At 38.5% G+C, this 21,636-nt stretch overlaps 3 protein-coding genes across 3 annotated transcripts in view; 2 read left to right on the top strand and 1 right to left on the bottom strand.

Moving 5' to 3' along the window:
- Positions 1-781: 781 nt before the first annotated feature.
- LOC144643956 (ubiquitin-conjugating enzyme E2-17 kDa-like) lies at positions 782-17,465 on the bottom strand. Its single transcript, XM_078503356.1, has 6 exons — positions 17,327-17,465; positions 17,028-17,091; positions 16,783-16,814; positions 16,581-16,658; positions 13,204-13,309; positions 782-1,175 (listed from the first exon to the last, which is right to left on the bottom strand). The coding sequence occupies exons 1-6, from the start codon at positions 17,348-17,350 to the stop codon at positions 1,033-1,035; spliced, it is 447 nt and encodes a 148-aa protein (XP_078359482.1). The 5' UTR covers positions 17,351-17,465; the 3' UTR covers positions 782-1,032.
- On the top strand, positions 3,843-7,577 carry LOC144643950 (uncharacterized). The gene is made up of 2 exons (XM_078503349.1): positions 3,843-3,931; positions 5,843-7,577. Exon 2 carries the CDS (start codon positions 5,848-5,850, stop codon positions 6,874-6,876), a length of 1,029 nt encoding a protein of 342 aa, XP_078359475.1. The 5' UTR covers positions 3,843-3,931; positions 5,843-5,847; the 3' UTR covers positions 6,877-7,577.
- A 2,695-nt stretch (positions 17,466-20,160) lies between the features above and the next one.
- LOC144643925 (A disintegrin and metalloproteinase with thrombospondin motifs 6-like) overlaps positions 20,161-21,636 on the top strand; it is a 37,690-nt gene continuing 36,214 nt past the window's right edge. Inside the window, exons 1-2 of the mRNA XM_078503323.1 lie at positions 20,161-20,349; positions 20,482-20,518. Coding sequence (XP_078359449.1) covers positions 20,236-20,349; positions 20,482-20,518 — 151 coding nt within the window. The 5' untranslated portion in view covers positions 20,161-20,235. The remainder of the gene's footprint in view (positions 20,350-20,481; positions 20,519-21,636) is intronic.

The following is a 21,636-nucleotide window of genomic DNA, read 5'->3' as shown; positions in this document are numbered from 1 at the left end:
TAAAGCTTACAAGTATTTCACTTGTATATGTAGAAATCTTCACAATAATAATTATTACAATAAGGAGCGAAGAGGTAGCTTGCGTAGCAGCATCCTCGGAGACCCAGGGGCAGTGAGTGGGGGCGGGGGAAAGTCTATACGGGCAGTTAGTGGGAAAACGGCGCCGATTTCTTTTTCGCCCGTATAGACTTTCCTCTGCCCCCACTAACTGCCCCTGGGTCTCCGTGGATGGCGTAGTAGGCGCCTGTGTAGTTTTTTTTTTTCAGAGGGGGGAGGAGGGGGGAGGCATTTGAAAGGCGCGAGATTGCGAAAAGGCCACGCGAGGGAAGAGGGACGCCGTCACTTTTTTTTCCATCGCGTGGCCGGCTCACCGTCTCGCACCTTTCGCATTTCCCAAATGTGCGGCCAAAACATTCACAGGCGCCTTATACGTAGGGTACAAAGGGGAGAAGGGAAGGACTTTCTATGAGGTGGTTTGAAATTAAATCACTGTAAACCACAAACTATACTGTTGCCAAAACAACTAATACAAAACAGTAGGTATAAACTCTTTCTAATAAACAACACCACAACAAATTGACGTCTAGGGCCAAGCTAGTGGAGAAAGCCAACTACTACTACTACTAAATTCTGGCTCTCGTATATCATAAACAAAGTACAAATAAATTATGTTGCTCAATCTTTGGCTGTAAGTGTTGATATTTATTATTAACAGTCAAGTTCATATGTATATGTACAACAACACTTAATTTAAGCAACATTCCCACTAACAACAGAAACGTACACAAATCAGCGTGACATTTAATTTAAAATCTGAATTTGATACATATGATAATACTTGGTTCACAAATATACATGTTCTTGCTGGCATCTTTGTGCATCACCTAACCGATAGCATTTAAATACACATTTAAGCACAGATAAAGCACTTACAGAGAAGGGCTTTGGAACATAGCATTATACATTGTATATTAGAACAACAAGAACTCTTGGAAGAGACAAGAAAGTGGTAGTAGAAAGTGTCTTTCAGAGTCAAACTATGGCAAACTTTGTCGTCCACTCCTTTGCTGTATTATTATATTTTGGTTTGTCCGTTTTATAAATCCGCGCTATTTCTGGCACCAAGGGGTCGTCAGGATTTGGATCACAAAGCAAGGAACATATTGACAAAAGAACTGAAATACAAAGGTGGGAATTAGTATTAATTGCACTGTAAAGAAAATAAGTCGCCTGTTAACATGATTCCGGAATGACTTTCATTCCGGAACGAGTTCATGCCATCCCCATATCATATATTTCTCTGTATCTGTTTACATGATACCGAGACGAAAGTCAAGTTGAAATGTTCGTTCTGGAACAAATCTTTCTTGGAGAATATTTTGTTCTATTGAATAAAACGCTTCCATTCTCTACATAACCCTTCTGCTGTGATTAACTTGTTCTGTTGTATTACTATAAGCTTCGTTTTTTTGAGTGTAAAAAATCCAAATTCGTATTCTCATTTAAAACGAATTGGAGAGGATCGACTATATTTACTCTAACTGACTGTAGACTTTCCCAAAGTCCTTTGACGCGCAGTTTAGGTCTCGCGGTCGTCGCTTCGCGACGCTTTTCGGCTCGCTTCGCTCGCCAATAGAGGGCGACTTGGTGCAAGTCTACTCTAACTGCACAGGTGAATAAACTGAATTATGAACGCCTCAGATAAGTCACTTGATTATTCACACAACAATCACAGCTAAGTAAACAAAAATGAAGTCTCAGTAACCTTGATTGACAACTCAAATAACAGGAAATTGTCTTTAAATAATGTTTTCGATATTAACACTCTAAAAAGAGATAATTATTATTTATTTAATTGCCTGTGCAATAGTGTTTAACTTATTCTGTTGTATTCTCGTAAGCTTTGTTTTTTGGGTGGGAAAAAAAATCCGAATTCGTATTCTCAAATTTAAAAACGAATTCTATTTCTTCCTTTTTATCTTTTAATTAAATCCAAAAACGGATTAGAAATCAGTTGAATCCATACTCTGGTGAGATTCATCGCATTAAATCTGAATCCGGATTTTTCTGATTTACTGTGGTCTAACAGTTTGTGGAGAAAGGATTCGATTAATGTGTACCTGGCAAGCAATTTTTTGGTGCAACTTAACTCGTTCCGTGCAGTCAACTCAGGTTGGACGTCGGCTCATATATTTCAAATATTATTTGTTGAAGTGGAGAGACAATTAGAACAAGTCAAACGAACAAGCTTCTTTGTTTTTTTAACGAGGAATCTTTACAAATTGTTCATTGAATACCGAATTGTAAACAGAGTATTTAAAATAATTAAACATATAAAATACTTTTCGAAGTTGTGATGAAAACACTCTTATGAATGTGGAGAGAAAAACCCTAGTTACTTGTTATGCGTCCCCTTACGACTTGATGCTATATTTTTTACAAAACCTCAACATTATATGCAAATAAGAAAGCGTGCATGATTCAATTGTAATTAAAACTAACAAAGTGTCACGATACAATTTTGTGTTGCAAAACAGTAATTCAACTGAATCTAAACGTGGGCATTTATTAGTAAGCAACTCAAGAGACCCCAAAATGGGATGGTGGAAGTTCTACATTGATTGAACATTCGTCTAATGAAACTATCTACCAAAGGAAATCGTCATAAAAAAAAAATTAACATAATTTGACATCCGCAAATTCATCTTACACAATGTGTAACGGCGATAAACAGTACTTCTAACATATACATTTATTAATAAGTAAAGGAAAAGATCTTAAAATGGAATGAAAAATATACAATGAAAGATCATTTGTTTCTTCTGAAATAATCGACCAAAGGAAATCGTCGTAAGGTTTAGATGACTAGTATAAAATAAATATTATTTGAAATCCGCAAATTCATCTCTCATTATGTGCAACGGCAAAAAACAACACTTCCTAACGTGGGCATTAACTTAGAAAGGGATTTCTTTAGTTAGCAACTATAGAGATCCCAAAATGGGATGAAAAATGGAAATCATGATTGATATCTTCGTTTCTTGTGAAGTTATCTACCAAAGATAATATTTCCATTTATTATATAAACATCAGTGAAATACCAGGAAATCTTTCGCACGAAAAACATATGAAAATAAATGTTATTTTAGTGGTTCGCAACATCTGCGTCTGCCCTGTTTCATGCTTATGAGCAGATCGAGTCCTCGATGTCTTTGGCATCTTCGGCTCGGATTTTCAACTGGAAAATGTTCGGAAACATTCGTCTCGACAACATTTTGAAAATCTTCGATTCGATGGTCGGATGGTGTCAAAAACATCATAATTAGTAGGTTATAAAAACAGAAATCTGGTGCTTGGAGATTGAGTATTTCTCGTGTCATCATTCCCACTTCCGCTCACTCGTGAGATATCGATTGAACACAGAAATTCATATCTCCGCACTGTAATATCTCTATGTATAAAAGCAATATTTTTTGACATCTTATTGGTATACTGTATTGTCTTCCCGACAAATTTACTCCAAGAGTTTAGAAGAACGTTCTTCGTGAATGTCGTGGAAGGCGTTAGCCAGAGTCAGAACAAAAATAAGTGTCATGTTTTTGTCTGTTAAATGCTAAGAGATTTATCAATAGGTCTTCGAAGGATCTACCATTTTCTGCTTTCTTGGAGAGTTTAGAAGTGGTCCGACATGAAACTGTAAATACACCTGACTCTTTTCATTTCCAATCGGTATCCATCAATACTCAGTTAAAGCTGTATTTGCGCAAGAATAAAAATATTTGATCACAATTGGCGTTTGAAATGCATTTATGCAGGACGGATGGCTTTTAATTGTTTCCTTTCTTGTTTAGCTACTACATTTAGCAGAGGTCTATCTTCTATACGCGTCGAGAAGAACTTAAAAACGAAATCTGAATTGTTCAAAAGCCTGGTAAGTCATTTAGACATAGTTGTTTCCCTTTCATAATTTATATCTTTCGTACTCGGAACTTAAGTATTTATTTAACCAGAGTTAATAGAACTTGCTTTATTATTAGGTGTTAACCATCACAGCGAATAATTTCTAACAAAAGATTGTTTCTTTGTGGTTCAGTTGTTTACCATGCAATCCACGGGTCCAAAATGATAAAATCAAGGTGTTCTTTTTTTCACGGTGAGCCGTTCGGACCTACTTAGCTACCTATAGCGCGATCTCAAAATGTTCACCTAAATTTTTCTTCACACGGATAACACAAAACAAAATGATATATGTTTAATATATATTCCTTCTCTTATCAGTTTTGATGATAAGTTCCCGAAATCAGGAAAGCACCAAACGAAAACGTTTTGAAGAATTAAAAGCCACAGCTGTCTTAAATATTCGTAATAAATTGAACTAAAAACTAAAGATTTCTTGAGCAAGATACTGTCTCCAATTTTTGTTACAAGAGAAACATGTAAATGAATTACAGAAGACTTTTGACACTCGTCTCTGAAATGAAAGAAAAATTCGTGCAGGATTCGACCCTTTTTTTTTTTTTTTTTTTTTTTTCGAACCTGCGTATTCCCGTTGATTACTAGTCGGGCCTGATATCCATTGCACCATCGAGGCAGCCACGCTGGAGACGTGGCAACTTATTAATGTGAGTAGATCGAGCGCGGTCACTCCAAGAGATATTTCTCTTTTATGTTCCTCTCGTTGTCTCTAAGGGCTTACTTGGCTTAATAAAATTTATACCAATTTTTGTAAAGTTGGGAAATATAACGCGTTTTGTTTTCGGAGGGGTAATTAAATGTCGTTTTGGGTGCGAAATAAGGTCACTTAGGCCTAGTTCAGACGTCCTCCCGCCCTGGTCGGCGGCCGCCTGGTCGGCGGTCGTACAATTAGGTACTTCTCGTACATCAGCGGGATCCACCAAAAATGGCGCCGTTTTCCAATGCAGCTAAACTCAAAGAAAGCAACAGAAAAACTTTCCTTTTACGGTCGGCGATGTTTTTGTTTGCCCTGTCCTCTAACCCTGCTTCTTCTTCCCCTGCTCCCTGTCAAGTGTCTCTTTCTGTGAAACATCCTAGCCTGCTTTTAGCAGAAGCTTCCTTTGGCTGGCCGCCGGCCGTCTGGCAAGATCTTTCATCTTTGTCACTGTCTTCCGCAGGTCCTCGGCGGCTAACGGGAAGACCCTGGGAACGAGGTGGCGCCCGGGGTGTCCTCGCGGGCGCCCCAAACATAAATATTTTGATTTGGTTGGTGTGGCAAGACGTGAACCACTGCCGTGCCAGGTCGGCGACACGAATCGGCACTCGCGCCCGTCGACTTACTGGCACGGCAGGGCCGATGTCTGAACTAGGCCTTAGTATTTTCGGAAAGGACACAAGCGCCCGACAAATCGTTTTCAATAGGTGAAAAAGCTGTTGTCGTTTTAAAAGTTCGTTATGAGTTCAACTTAACATTAGTGAGCTTTCTTAATTGCGCCAAAAAAGGCAAATTAGAAAGTTTTCTAACGCCTTTTGTTTTCGGATAGATTAAAAATGTTGTGACGTGAATTGATGTCTCTATGGCGATGAGATCTTGACAGCCATGTTTTTGAGTTTAGATACATTTTTCAGCCGTCTTCGTTATTCGTTTTGATTTGCACTTTTGAGTCAATTTGGACGGTTTCTGAGGTTATAAGAGAAATCCCGAAATCCAAGACGGCGCCAATCAAAGATGGCTGCTTTGCGGACAATTTGCACAATGCCCCCCCCCCCCCCCCGGCTAAGAAGGAACTCGCAAAGCCCAGGCGAAATACGAAATACAGGAACTCGAAGAGCAGGCGAAATAGGGGTCATGTATTTATCATGAGTTGCTTGTTTTTTATTTGTGCAGGCATTATGCAATTCAAGGACTTTGCTATCATAGCAGCCCTACTGGTTACAAACGTTTGTGGCTATCCTGGCGTGCCAGACAAGATAGGTGATCTGATGGACAAGTGGGGCCCGTTGGTGAAGCTACCTGTCGGTGATCCGTGGAAACCATCAGGAGTCGACTTCTTCTTGGCTCATACTAATATGTTAGGGTGTAGTAGCCAGCCTAGCCCCATGAAAGCCGACAACCTCGAGAAATGCGACGGGGACAGTCACCTCACCACCAAGCAGGGCCTTGACTGTGCTTCCTGTACCAATGCTGAAGTTCTCAAGGGTGTTCCCCCAAGCCAAGCCCCCGTCTACGTCCTGTATCGAGAGCATAACAATTTCTTGGAAATCGCCTACTGGTTCTTCTTTCCGTACCAACGCGGGAAGCGGGTCTGCATTGGACTCTATGTTACAGATGGTTGCCCTTGTGATACAAAAGTCTGGGGCAGTTGTATTTGTCCGGTCCCGACAGGTTGCTGGGGCGGCTATTCAACTTTTGGCCACCATGTTGGAGATTGGGAACACATCACGGTTCGTTTGAAGAAAGAAGGTTCCGACTACAACATATATTCCATGTTTCTGTCAGTCCACAACAGCGAGGTCACAAATAAGTTTGGCGGTGAATACCTGTGGGGTAACGGAAAGTTCACCAAGGGAGGTCAATCCCTGGCCATGCATGGCGGTACCCACGCAATAGTCTACGCAGCAACAGGTTCGCACGGGTTTTGGGCAGCTACTGGACGCCATGTGTACAAAAAGCTGCCAAATGGAGACACTCTGGTGGATTACACAAGCAGCGGAGAGTCTTGGTACACTTGGAAACAATTAAAGCCCGTTGAGTATAATCCTAACGGTCAGTATAGCGGAGAGTTTAAGTTCCTAGAGTTCACTGGTCGATGGGGAAACAAAAAGGAGGGCTGCGGCATTCAGATTGTGGAATATCTCGTAGATGAATGTCAGCTCAATCCTGGTCCAACAGGTCCGGCTCGTAAGTCCTGGGATTTTTGACTTTCTCACTTCCAGAGTTAGTCCTATTGTATTTCTTTGGCTGTAGTCTTGGTTTCCTGTAGTTAAGCTGATATCCCATTATTTACCCTTTATCTTCCATGCTGTTTCTTCTGTCTTGTTGTTCTTCTGGGCTCTGGGTCATCATCTTCTTTGCTCTGTGGCTCTAAATAATTGGAGTGTTGTGAACTGCATTCAGTTTACAGTCCTACTCCGGAGCTTTTGATTTGTGTTGTACTTGTCCTACCGAGCCTGGGAGCTAGATTCTTGGGTGTCTACAACTTTGCATTTAGCGCTTTATACACACATGTAACGCAGTTCTTACTTTTGAGTCTGTTGACGAAATCCTACGGTGTGACCATTCAAATGAAACCTCTTCAGCAATAATTGTCTACGCTATCATTTTTGTTTTTCAATATTTCACTGAGTGAAATTTGGAATTCTTTTAATTTTGATGTTTGGCACCTTTAGGAGTTAAAGGGTAAATCCTGGATAATGGTTTAACGGTCAAATGTTTGCCACATTTATCAGTGCTATATAACACTGTAACTTCGTTTTGAGAAGATTTAATGGTTAAAACTAGGATCGAGCTGACTGAACCCAGTAGACTTTCAAATTACAGTGCTTGTTCAGTTTACAAATGATCATATATTTCAGGATGTCACACATGTTGCTGAATAAAATCCACTGCCAAAGAAAATGAATTGTTAGAGATAATTACAGTGTTGTTGGTGGGGCATCCTTGGAGATTCAGGGGCAATTAGTCTGGGCGGAACCAAGAAAAGGAAACCTCGACCCATGCGGCCCATACTGCAGGAGCTTATTATTAAAGGGACTGTGTCACGGCTGAGTTAATTTCTTTATTTAGTTTGCCAAATACTATGAAACTTAATATTTGCAAAGAAATTACTTCTATGGATCCATAGCTTCATTGCAACCAAATGTGTATCCCGGGCATTATAATTAAAAGTTACCAGCAAACAAGATTGACTTTAAAAACTGTTCAGCCCAACAATATTTCAAAAACCCATATAGTAGTCCTTTTCAATCCTCGGCGCTTTTGGCCATCCATACCTTCTTTTGTATTTGATGGCAGACGTGTTATTAAAATGTTCGTTCACTGTTTGAAGCGGTTATTTTTATATTTCCACGAATTTGACGGTCATTTCCCATGCCTAAATTTAGCTAAATTCTGTGTCACAGTCCCTTTAAGGGTCTAGGAATATTTTTACCCCCCCCCCCCCTCCCGCCGAGCGAGAATGGGATGCTAGTCCATCACAGGGTACCCACCCAGCATTATTTCCTCAGTACCCATTTATACACCTGGGTGGAGAGAGGCACTATGAGAGCGAAGTGTCTTGCCCAAAAACACAACACAATGACCCTCGCCAGGACTTGAACCTGCTCGATTTGGAATCCGGCACACTAACCATTAGGCACTATGCCTCCCATGAAGTAAAAACCCGGCAAAAATTGTTTACTTCATCCCGCCCCAACTAAGGGGCTTTGTAGGGTAAGTGGTGAATATCAAAGGCTCCTGTGATGACAGATGGTAAATGGTAACGTGTTATGCCAATATGCGACAAGGTTATTTTTTAAACTGACTTCGATAATTATATATATATTTTTAATTTAAACAAAATGATTTTTGATGAACACTAAAAAATGTCCAAGTACATCACCATCCAAAAAAAGAAAGGAAAAGGAAAAAATCCATCCATTAATCCAATCTTCAAACATCAACTTCTTGACAACTTATCTTTTTTAATTTCCTGCTTGGCGAGGACTATTTCCACTTATTGAGTGCCTCCATTTTTTCATCTCTTTCCTGGAATCCCCTTCTCCTTTTAACATTGCGTTTCCAAATTTCCAAAACTTGATGGTCATTTTTCTTTTCACACTCATCACATTGAGGTTTGCTCACTGAAGGGAGCTTTGTGTGTTGTCCTTGCACACATCCAAATTGGTTTTTGCCTCAGTTGACAAATTTCTTGAGATTTGGGGTTTTTCAGGATGTAACCTTTCTATTATTCGGCTGTAACATTTATGTAATAGCAAAGTGCGCGAGTGATGTCACGGCTCAGACAAGACTCAGACAAACAAACCGAAATGGCAGACGATTTTCCTAAAACACTTTCTAAAGCAGTCAGTGTTCAAAACACTTTTATAAAAGTAAAATTTTGCCTAGATTGCTTCTATTTCTCACAGAACACGCCAATGTTTTTTGAGCCTTGTGGCGGTTATATTCATTTGCATGCTATTTTTAGACCTTGTTTTGCTATAACTTCCACGTCCATTAAAGTTTTCAGTTTTTGGGTTATTTGTGTCTACTCAAGCATGTTAAGGCATGTTAACGCCTTCTGATGTAGTCTAAACCCCAAGAAACTTCTTTTGAAAGATATTTGGAAGTAATGTTTTTTTAAGCCCTTACAATCACCAAAAGTATGTATCAAACTGGATTTGGTGTCCTTTAATTCCTTCAGCTGTGACTATATTGTGGTCACATGTCTATTTTAATCGTTTATTGGGAAAATGACATAAATATAAACAAATCTAAAAATATACAAAATTAAAGAAAAAAAATAAGAGGTATATTCAACAGGGGAAAGGGCCAACAGGTGTAAGTACCCCTGCAATGAAAAATCTGATGTCTGATGACTACATAAAATGTAATTTGATCAAAAAGGAAATATCGTGCAATTTTTTTGCCACAATGCATTAAGTCTGACTATCACTGTCTGGAATGGAAAATTTTTTAATTTTATTACAACTAAGAGACAAAATATGTCACATGACCTCTTTAAAAACTATTAACCCCTGTCAATAATAGCCAACCATTGTGGTCAGGTTCATAAATTTTTTAAAATTAATATGGAACATTTTATGACAGTTTCTGAAAGAACTTGTCACAAAGATCCTGAAACTGAAAAAAAATTCAGAAATATGTCAATCTAATCAAAAGTTATCGCTAATTGAAGTAGGCCATTTCTGAGTTATCCTTTGCCTCTGTTTCAAAACGAGTCTACATGCAAAACCATTCAAATGAAAATGAGTTTGATTTGCATGAAAATGGACCTGAAGGTAAAACTCATTTTCATATAAATGGTTTCGCATGTAGACTCCTTTTAAAACAGAGGCAAAGGGTAACTCGGAAATGGCCTATTGAAGTTTGAATTTACAAATTATAGCTAAAAATGGCAGAAAATTCAAACTTCAAAGTACCATAACTTTTGTTTCGATCAATTGACGTAATTCAGAATTTTTTTCAGTTTCCGGATCTTTGCGACAAGTTTTTTCAGTACCTGTTATAAAATGTTTCATATTAATATAAAAAATTTTGGCGCCAACTTTGTGACGTCATTTTCCTGCCAAGAAATTCAAAATTCGAAAAACAAAAAACATTCGATTTTTCAGAGTGACAAGTTCTATATTTATGCAAAATTTCAGGTTGCCAGTATCAGAAACAAAAAAGATGAATGACGGCAAGGCTGTGCTCTAAGGAAATTTTCTGGGAGCCCTTCGGGCTCCCAACCCTGCCAAGTAGGGTGCCCAGCCCTTCAGGTTGGTCGCCCAAACTAATTAATTATTCAATTAATTTATTTATTAATATTACCATGGTTTAATAAGTTAATGACTAATTAACCAATGAATTTAAATCATAAAACCAATAAAGATTTCTTGTTGATTATATTTAACAGCACACACTATTAAATATATATTTGTTGCTTCTTGTCAATGAACAACTTTGACTTTGTCAGTAACACAACATTTACATCAATGTTAATACAGATAGTTTGTAAGAGAAGGTTGTTTTAAAGCCACAATAAGTTTTATTTCCAACGATCACATTATGGTCTAACCCTAAACAAGTGACAGGTTAATGCATTACTGCCCTCTTATCTTGGCTAGTCTCTCTTGCAAAAAATAAACACAACATTTTGGATTCATAAAATAATTATTCCACTCAGCAAATATAGTGGCATTGTGAGTCGAAAAAGTGCGAATTCCTGTATGCTGTCATACGGAAACCCATTGAAAATTTTCGCGCCAAAATGGGAAAATTTCGTCCTTTTCGCAAAAATTCCTTACTTTATCTAGTTTCATAAAAGGACGCCAGAGAAGTTAAGGCTTAAACAATTAATTGCAAGCTTTTCTTGTTTCAGCGGTTAATTTGTTGAGAGTTCAAAAAAAATTAAGAACGTCACAAGAATTTAAGAAAGAACATTTAATTAGGTTGAGTTTCTATTCTTTCGACAGTCAGGCTGAGAGAACCACCGTTTGAATGATAATCTATACTAATCCATTCGATTTGATTAAGAAACGGATTGATTTAAACTTGCAGAAATTCATGAAACTGCAAACAATCTTATATTTATTTATTTTTTGCAATTCACCAAAGGTAATAATTTCACACACGGCAGAGTTGTTTGTTACTATTTTTAGCGGCCACTCATTTTGTGACTTGTGATACATCCGACGAAAATCCTTTAATAGTAACGTAAATATCACCTAAATCCTAACGTCGTTAAGAATTTTCGTTTGAGATTACCACAACAAGTCTAAAAACAAATAAATTCGATTTAAGCTAAATGATAATTACATTTTATCAAGATATAGAGTGCAACAAGTTGTCGCTATTCCTATGTATGTAAACATCTGCAGACGAAGCCGAAGACGCAGAAATTTGCGTATACGAAGAATTTCATTTTATGTTAACACCAACACACTGCACTAACGAAAACTATTAATATACCAAAATAAATGAAAACTAAATCATCTCAAGAAAAAAACTAAGATTTAACACATATTTTTTAATGTTCGTGCATTTTGTCACGTGCAAAGTCAAGCTTGTGTTAAATCATGTGGAACGAACTTGACAGCGCTGGCAAGCGTAAAATTTGACTTCGTAATGTACGGAACCTAATTTTCCCACAAATAACATTATCAATCAGCCCAAAACATAATTTTACAATCAATCCCCTGCTATACTACAGTGTGGAACGGCGAACAAGAGGGCCGGGTGCCTGGCCGGGCGAGCAGTTTTATTTTTCGGTCGCCCGAGACCAAATGTTAGTCGCCTGAGGCGACCGGGCACCGCTAGAGCACAGCCTTGGACGGTGAGCGTTTTTGTATCACTCTGTGCCCACAGTGAGCTGACTGGATGATACAATGTTTCAATTTTTATTGTTCACTCATCACTTCTTCTTTGTGAAGCAACAAAAAGCTTAGAAGGAGTTTGCAAACATTAACCACATGCTTTTAAAGCTGCTCTCATTTGATGCTTATTTTGTCAGACTTCATTTGTAACAGATTCAAACAAAGTAATTTTGAAGTAATAACTTCTGTCATAGCTGATTAGCATGACAGGATACGCCGGTGTTGTGGTGAGATTCTGTACTCAGCAATTCTTTGCTTCATGATAGCTTTTGCATGACGTGTATCAGAAAACATTCTCAGAGAAACAATAAAAGGTTTGTTCATGGATCTACACGCAGTGAGGTCTGCTAAAACACATGTAAAAAAAAAGCTGCAACAGGAGTCAAATATACCGAGCTTTCATTGTCGGAAAAGCCTTTTTACTCATTGTCAAATTCTGCAGCAATCTTAAAATGAATTTCTTTTTCCCTACCCAGAACTAAAAAGTCCCAGTTGCTAAATTCTCCATCTTTTTAGGTTTTCCAATTTTTGCCCAGTTTCCTCTAGTCTTCTTTGTAGTCATTAGTTGGATTAGCCTCCTATATGTACTCAGCTCTATTTTTTTTATTCATCATTAGTAAATTTACCTAACTTTTGTATCAAAATAATTTATTATCTTGATTAATGTAATCTAAGTTCAATTCTACATCAAAAAATGGTAATTGGCAAATGGTCAAAACTGTTGTACTCAGACAGGACCCACCACTCTGCAAAAAGACAGGTGGTCTCTTTGTGTACCCCCCTTTTCCCACTTTAAAAGACGGTGTCTTTTTTGTATAGCCCCCACTCTATCAGGAGTAGAAACTAAGAAAAAGATTCAAAACTCCTCGTGCCATTTCTCCAGCAAGGCAAGCTTCATGCACACCTAATATGAAAGTCTCAACTCAAATTTTAAGGCCAATAAATTTTGTCCATTTGGCTTACTAGACAGGTGGTATCTTGCATAGTCCCCTACCCCTACACGAGGTGGGTCCTCGTCAAGTACACTTGTTATGACCACTTCCCTAATAATAGGGTGTTGTTGTTGTTAACCATGCAATGCTCGTCACTCTTCATAAGCACTGAACAAATAAAAGGACACTGCAGAGGAGGATCCTCAGTCATATAATCTTAGACAAAAATCAATGGTCTTACCTTTAGAAATTGTAAGTGCTGGACTCCATTGTGATCGTAGGATATCAAGACAAATACTGCCATTACTGTTTATGTTAGGGTGATATATTTTTGTATTAAATGAAACCTGAAAAAGAAAAACATAAAAAAACTTTTAAAATTATTCAATACTTATTATTGTGCAGCAAAGTAAGGTATAATTACAGAAATACCAAACAAGCAATTTGTCAAAAGTTTATGCGTAGGCTTTAAGGATTGTAAATATTTTTTGAAGGTGTTATTGTTATTGAGAATCAATAACACCTTTTTTGCAGTATATCTAAATAGTCATATTTTGCGTGTGAACAAATGGCAATAAATATGTGGAATAAAAAAGCAATTTCTCAAGGTTTTTCCATGGTTCTAAACTTTAACAACTCTGAATGCACATCCACCTTAAACTGACACGTCAATATTACAAATAATGCTTTGGATGCCTTCTTTAAGCTTATCTCCCTTTTAAAAAGCCTGCTACAGTCAACTCTCGTTATAGCGGACACGCTCGGGCGTCGATTAGTGTCCGTTTTAGCGAGAGTCCGTAATAGCGGGAGTCATTTCCAGTCAAACCTCGCCGGGGATCTGGGTTTTGTCCGTAATAGCGAGTGTCCGCAATAGCGGGATGTCCGCAAGGCGAGAGTTGACTGTAATATGAACATGTACCAATACAGTGTAATAATGGAAATGTTTTGTGAGTATTTGAATAACAGGGCTGCAAATGGGCAATTCCAGAAAATATCCGTACCATACCACGGAGGCTTTTTGGAAATCCGAGGGCAAGGGGGGGTTCTTTGAACTGGAATTCCGAAGGCATGGGGGGATACTTACGATTGGAATTCCGAAGGCATGGGGGGGTTCCAGATCTTGGATTTCCAGAGGAGAAAACAAGAGTGTGTTCCTTGAAAATGCTTATTTTGTGGACTACCAATTCGCAAATAAAGCACGAACTGACAACTGCGTCGCGGAAGCAGGATATATATAATACAAGACAAGTATCGATCGATCAGGCATGTGTTTGCGTTCATTTACAAAAGAAAAACGCTAAAATGTGGATTCTACATCAAGCTTCAGAGGCCTTGACATTGATGAACTTCTTCATTTGCCCTTTGTTTCCTTGTCACGACGGATCCAGAAATATTTAGTCCATTCAGTGCAGTGGGAAACTCTTTTGCTACGCTTCGAGACGTCATTTTGAAGCACGTGGGATGGGAGCGACTGCTGACCCTGAAGGCTCAAATTCAAGATGGCGGATATGTCAGTGCACTCGATCGTATTATCTTCCGAGTTACCACACGCGCATCATGCAATATTCTTATTTTAATGTTCTGCACCAGTTTGGGGCAATGTAAAGTTAATGTAGGTTGTATCTGTTGAACAAGGGTAAGGAGAAAAATCTTATTTTTTTTACATTTTCATCCCAGAATCTCTTGAGTCATAATGACTGTCTCTATGTAAAGATCGAGTCATTTGAAATAATTTCATGTAAAATATGCCACATTGGGCATATTTGCAAACCTTGACAGGAATTCTAAAGAGCTTGACGAAAAAAATGAAAAATCTGAACGGGAGTGGGGGTTTACGATTATGGAATTCCGAGGGCATGGGGGGATGACGCATTTTGGAATTTCCGAAGGCAAGGGGGGCTAAAATATGGAAGCCGTCCGTGGTATGGTACGGATATTTTCTGGAATCGCCCAATAACTGTCAGACATCGAACACTGTCCGACCACAATTTGCTAATGTCCGATGAAATTCCAACTGTGGTTGGACAAATGTCCAGAAAACTATTTTTTTTTTTTGCTTTCCAGTGCAAACACCAATGTTCTGCGTTGACAATATATAATGACTGACCTAACTTTTATTTTGTCCGATCAAAATGGTGATTTAGTCGGACGGACGCATGTCCTTTCAAGGGAAAAAAACTATTTGCAGCCCTGGAATAAGGTACAAAGCTCAGCCCACAGCACATCATATTATGCAATGTACTGGTACATTGATCAAGTACAAAGCTGTGCATGGAATGAGACCAGAGAATAATAAACTTCTAAACCAAATGATGTTAAGGTAGTCAAAAATGAGAATTCATATGCTTTTAGTTTATGTTATTCATTTCAAAGTACAAAAACTACTAAAACCTTAAAATCATCTTGTGGACAAATCAAATGTTGCCTTTGAAAAATTCATTGTGGCTGATGGCCTGTATTGGGTACTTGGCCTGGTTGGTGAGGGTAGCGAATGGTCCTTAAAAAAATAGGCCCATCACAGAACAAATTTTGCAACCCCTCCTTATTTGTGTTTTCGTGATGTCTAAAAAAAACCCATTACAAATTTCAAAATGCTGATTTAACATGTACAATACAATTATTATAAATATCTGTACCTTACAAATATTAAATCATTATCATTATCATTATGATTAGTAATAGTAATTGGACTGAGTGGAATACAATTCAGGGAGAAATCGGGCGAGTAATTTCAAAATCGGACGAGCGCGCAGCGCGGGGACGATTTGAAATTACGAGCACAATAACAAAATTCGAGGGTAAGGAAGTCTTTGAGAATCTTTTTTAGTGTGAAAATGTCAATCGTAAATTCAACTGGTTGTACAAACAGTGGGAAAAGAGCAAGAAAGAACCCATTTATATGAGCGTGATTGACGCGCGAATGGCGTAGGTGTCCAATTACAGGTATCCAATTTGAACAACTTCAAATTGGAAACCCACGTGATCGCGTGCCAATTACCTTATTATAGGAAATTAACGCGTCATGAAATTAACGCAAATTTCAAACTTTCGCGTTAATTTAAGTCGCATTAATATTTGTTGACGTTAATTTCCGCGCAGTTAATTAAGTGGGGCGTTAATTTCCATTATTTTGGCCCCAATTTTTCGTTACAGTCCAGATGTTCTTGACTCCAAGAAAAAAGCATAATTTTAGCTGTCACTATCATTGACACCTTGAAGAACGCTCAAAGTGGGGAAAGTACCACAAACATTGTTTTCGTTTAAGATTATATGCCTACAATTGTTGAAATAAACTTGTTTCTGTTGTGTACGACATGTTAATTTCCTTCATTTTGAAGTGTTACCCCCTCTTTCGCGTTAATTTCCTTTCCCCCCCCCCATTGGGAAGTAATTTTTCCTTCAATTTGCCCGTTAATTTAAGTCGCGTTAATTTCAAATAACTTAAATAACACAAGCGTTTATTTCCTATAATAAGGTACGCGACAAATAGGCGAGCGCAGAACTAATCAAAATCGAGAATTTTGTTATAGATACGATTATCATTATTATTATTACTATTATTATTATTATCATTATTATTATTATGAATGGTAAAGAATACTTTAGATCTCTGCCTACCTTTGGAGGTTTAAATGGATAATCTGTTGGAAAATGTATCGTAAGGAAGAATACTCCACCTTGGTATGGACTATCGGGCTGTTCGCAAATAAACGAGGAACGAGACAAATTAACATCACATCTAAACAACAGCATGGCAATATTGTTCATCAAGAATATTTCAAAGACACTTTAGTTTCAAAAGAAAAAAAGAATTCCTTACCGGACCCATGATAGTTGCTTGCCAGTGAAATACTTCATAGTTCACGCGATGCCACAGAATGTAAAAAAAGAAATGACACCATTAGATAGATAGATTAGATAGATAGCACATTTATAATGGAGATTTTCCCGAAACAACGCAGAATTCAAACAAAAATTATAAGCTACGTCAGTTGTAAAAGTGAGAATGGACTGTATGTAAAATGATTTCTTTAAAAACAATAAAATACGACAAATTTTTCTTACGATCATCTCCGACAGGTCCTGCCGAACACTGTGATGGCGGATCACGTCCAAGATCTTGAAGTTCCTGAAAATTTATCAGAACAAGAAGCAAAAATCAATTTGAGTCTCCATCGTTTAATCTTTTGGTAGAATACACTTGGCGACCACCACGCGTCCGAAAAAGACCAAAGTGGTGCCGGTCTATCACTTTTGTCGGCCATGCAGTGACCGGCATCTACGGTTTACACCTATCAGACCTTAGCTGTTTTTATTGCCTATCACCTAACAAAATAGCAATTGAAAACAAACTCAGTCCTTACTTTATTGATCCTTCTTAACGCCATCCCCTTCACAATCTATTACGCTGAGAAATACTGTAGAAGCAGGCAATTTTTATATGCAATGTGATGTGCATGAACCAGAAATTGGCACACTTCCTGTTAATAATGGCGACCGAGGCAAAACGGTCAATCTGATTGGCTCAATTGTGATCACATGATCAACTGTGCAATCTAACTAGTTCCAGTCCGTGGCCGAAGTTCGCGGTTTTTCCCGCCATTTTGTAAAGAAATATGCAATTATTGGATGAGGTTGAGCATGATATCGTGAATTGTCAAAACCGAGGTCTGTGTTATCTGCCTCAGCCTTCGGCTTCGGCAGATAACACATACACGAGGTTTTGATAATTCACGATATCATGCGAAAACTGGATTCAATAATTGTTTTATTATACGTTTTCAAACAATTTGCCATCACTTTTTCTAGCGCCGGCGTAAAACTTCGTCAGAACATTGGCCAAAGCGGTTTTATCTTGTGGTTCCTCCAGGTTCTTCTCCCTCAAATAATCATTCAGAATTTTTACACTTGGTTTTGTTGTTCTTTTGGTGTTTTTAGAATCTTTATTCCAGTGCCGTAGCAAGGGGAGGGGCCGGGGGGGCCCGTGCCCCCCCAGTTTTTTTCCCAAAAAGGAAAAACAGACCTGTATAAAATGTTGAAAATAAAATTTTATCTCCCGAGAGGTTTGAAACAATAACATTTGTACTTCTTTTCATTTTTTTAACGTACGTAGGGTGATGCACAACAATGTTAAACGGCCAAAAACTAAAACAAACCAGAAATTAAGACCAGAATGTACTATGATGACTCTGAAAGGTGAAAAATTTGCTGGTTTCAAGATACATAGACAGTCGGTTTTCTATTTTATAATTGACGTTGCAGTGTATACTCTCTTCAGTGGTTTGCTGAGACAGTGTAGGAAGTAAATAATTCGCGATATGCGTAAATCACAAATAGCTTTGGAGAACGCTGGAAATAGCATTTCCAAGCTTTTAGATTTCAAAATTTTCTGAGGGGGCATGCCCCCAGACCCCCCAGCGGCTCGCGCCTCTGGCGTTCGCGTGCCCCCCCCCCCCCCCACTTATTTTACCCTTGCTACGGCACTGTATTCTCGGTCAAAACTTTCAATTACTCTTCGGAAACGAATGCGAATCGCTCAGCCATATTTTCAAACTGTTTGACAGCACTACGCGGACGAGGGGCTTGGAAACTAGGCGGACTTTGAACTCGACATGAGCAGATATTGGGTTATCATGTCAAGTTCACATGCTACTGTATATCAAGAGAGTATAAGGTCCCCTCATTTTCTCTTGTGTATATTGACTGAATGCTCTCGACCAATCACATGTTTCAAAGTAATTCTAATGTATAATAAGAATGATTATTGGTTGGTGTAGTGTTTGCATATAAAGAATCCAGGAAGAATTTTACAGTGCAATCTTTCATGCAGCTGGAGTTGCGACAAATATACACCAAAAAAATAAAAGGGGAGGCTTTAGTTTGCCGCTCGACGATCCTTTATATTTATTTGATATATTATTACGCTAGTAAAAACCATTTTACAATATTTCAAATACGGAGCTGGTGTTAATGCTTTTCGGTCCTGAGGCCCGTTTCTCGAAAGCCCCGAAAACTTTTCGGGCCCGTAAAGCCCTTTTAAATAAAGTGTATTTTAAAAAAAGAGAAGTGTATGGACCTGAAACTTTGTATGAATGAAACCTCTGTCCGGGGTCATATGAAAAATTTCATGGAGTTAAACACCTCTGTCATTATAAGGTTTAAGATTTTGCTATAGCTTTTCGGGTGCGAAAACTTTTCGGGACCTTCGAACGCTCCGGAAACTTTTCGGGCCCGTAAAGCGATTTTTAGTTATCTGTATCTTAGAAACAGAGACGTGTATAGGCCTGACTTGTATGAAGACTATGAAGGGAACCTCTGTTCATATTAAAAATATGTGAATCAAGTAAAACTGCTCTGTTATCATGTACGGTTTGAGATTTTGCTATGACTCTCCGGATGCGAAACCTTTTTGAAACCCTTGAGAATCAGGTCCCTGGCCCTTGCACATAAACATCATCAGCTGACTGTTAATTTGTTTACTGATGATCACTGATCACGATGCATTTTCTCACGAGCAGGTTTTGTCTGCATAGACACTAACCATAACTATCTGACAGTCCTTAGCGTAATAAGGTGTTCCCGGCCTACATGCAGTTTATAAATCCCTTTAGCTTCATTTTCCCCACAGCCAAAGGAGACCGACTGCTAGCTCCTACTAGACCACCGTTGCTGCGCATGACAGGAGACTACGTATCGACTGTTCTGCTATCCAGTCAGTTCCATAAACAGTGCTTTAGCGTTTTGGCGTAAAACCATCTTAATATGGTAAGTCATATCATTTTGATCATCTTTATGCTTCAGCATAGTATACGTTGGCAAAATCTACCGGTAAAATTCCACCACGATCTTGACCTTAACTGAACAGAACTCTATCATCCCCTGTCTTAAAAGGTGCAACTCTTCCCACTCATATTTCTGATCCAATTCTATCAAGAACGAGAACATGTGCTTTTGTTCACCTTCGTTTTGCTTTCACTTCTAAACGTGATCAACTGAAATGAGGCAACTATCGAAAACTGTGTGACACTCGTATTCAGGTTGAGTGGCGATGGATTATTTGTGGCCTCTCACATCCACTCATCTGCTGGCAGAATTAAAGGTCCATTTCATCTCGACGTATTAACCAATTACGTGCCACAACGGCTGGGGAACAGCGGATGTGACGTCATCCAGTGACCCTCGGCGCTATTTAAACACAGATTTGGCAGACCGACAGCAAAGTCACAGACAAACTCGCGTAGAAATTTCGGCAACCTCTTGTGAAGTTCTTTTTATGAGGTTTAAAAGGAGCTCGGAAGAGTTGATAAGTTGGAATATGTCGATTCTCATGGTGATATGGCTAGTGGTTTATTTGTGTACATGGACCGAAGCAAGCTTCTATAATACGGTAAATATTAATCCATCCTATCTTACGATAAACATATTCATCTCAAGGAAGATGCTTTTATTTGAGAGATTTCTCGTTGGGTGAGTTAACAATGCTACGAAACTCTAACGTCGCTGTTTTTGTGATTTCTAGGACAAAATGAATCATCGTAGCGCAGAGGAAAAACAAGGTAAGGTAATCACATCGAGTAAATCACAAAATTTTGTCAAACCACCGTCAATCTTCCGATCGGATTCACGTTAGCCCAAAGTCTGGAATCTACATTGAATCCGATTAGTACAAATACCGTATTAAACATTATTTCTTCTGTATTAGTTCTAAAATAGCTGCAGTGTCGAACATAGCAAAACCAGAAGATCTTTAAACTGTCAACCAGATCCAACGCTTCATTTAATACTGCACCCTGGTAACCTCACCCGTGTCGCAGCTGTAAAAAGTTACAACAGTGCACGGTTCGGGTGAAAAATATTAATTCAGCTAAAATAACATAGCAATTTAGCGGACTACCATTACAAGATCATTTCTGTGGAACGCAAGACTCGCTTCGCTTGATCCGCTTCACGGAAATGCTACCGGGTTCGAGAAACAAAGACGAACTGTGTTTATCGTAGGATTCCCTTACGCTACTTTAGCTAAGTGGTTAAACATTAAATTTCATTTCGACACTGATATGACCAGTATCATTCTGTCACTTTCTTGAAAGCAGTCGAAGTGAAGGTCAAAGAGGTTACTCCGTGACGTGGGCATTAATGATATTTTTCTTTGCATCGCGAATTTCTTCACTGCCGTAGAGGCACGAAGAGCCAGTAACATTTAGAGAGTTATGTCATGTTATGTAAGCCGCCCATGTCGCCATGTCGGTTCCGTTAGTGATGCAGATTATACGGTAAACTCAAGGCCTGTTACTAATTCTCGTTGAAAGCTAACTACTGGAATTTTTTAAAAACACGCAACGGATACCTGAACTGTTGTTTCTATAAAGTACATTCTACACATTCTATTGGTACCGATTGTAATGTAAAAATTTGCTCTTCTTTTGATAAAAAGTCTCGTGTTTTTAAAAGATTGAATCGTGCGCAAGTAGAAGAAGTGCGTTTCATTTTGGCCAAGCTCCATGTCAGGGTCGTAAGAAGAGAATTATTGAATTTGTTCATTTTGCAAGGTCAATGGTTATATAACTATTATTATTATTATTATATAATATCTACGATCAGAAATTACCTTTTATGTACATTGAACTATTTCGGAATTTCCAACAAGATCATTTGCACAAGACGGTCAAAAATT

The sequence above is a fragment of the Oculina patagonica genome, chromosome 2 (genome assembly GCF_052425735.1).
Source record: "Oculina patagonica isolate OP01 chromosome 2, crgOcupat, whole genome shotgun sequence".
Classification (NCBI taxonomy): domain Eukaryota; kingdom Metazoa; phylum Cnidaria; class Anthozoa; order Scleractinia; family Oculinidae; genus Oculina; species Oculina patagonica.
The sequence above is the reverse complement of the archived record's forward strand: the minus strand, read 5'-3'. Positions and strand labels throughout refer to the sequence as shown.

Coding starts and splice junctions, on each gene's coding strand:
- LOC144643950 (XM_078503349.1), top strand. CDS start 5,848: ATGCAATTCAAGGACTTTGCTATCATAGCAGCCCTACTGGTTACAAAC.
- LOC144643956 (XM_078503356.1), bottom strand. CDS start 17,350: ATGGCGTTAAGAAGGATCAATAAA. Junction 16,659..16,782: donor AAGCAACTATCATGGGTCCG/GTAAGGAATTCT, acceptor ATTTGCGAACAG/CCCGATAGTCCATACCAAGG. Junction 13,310..16,580: donor ATCCATTTAAACCTCCAAAG/GTAGGCAGAGAT, acceptor TTTCTTTTTCAG/GTTTCATTTAATACAAAAAT.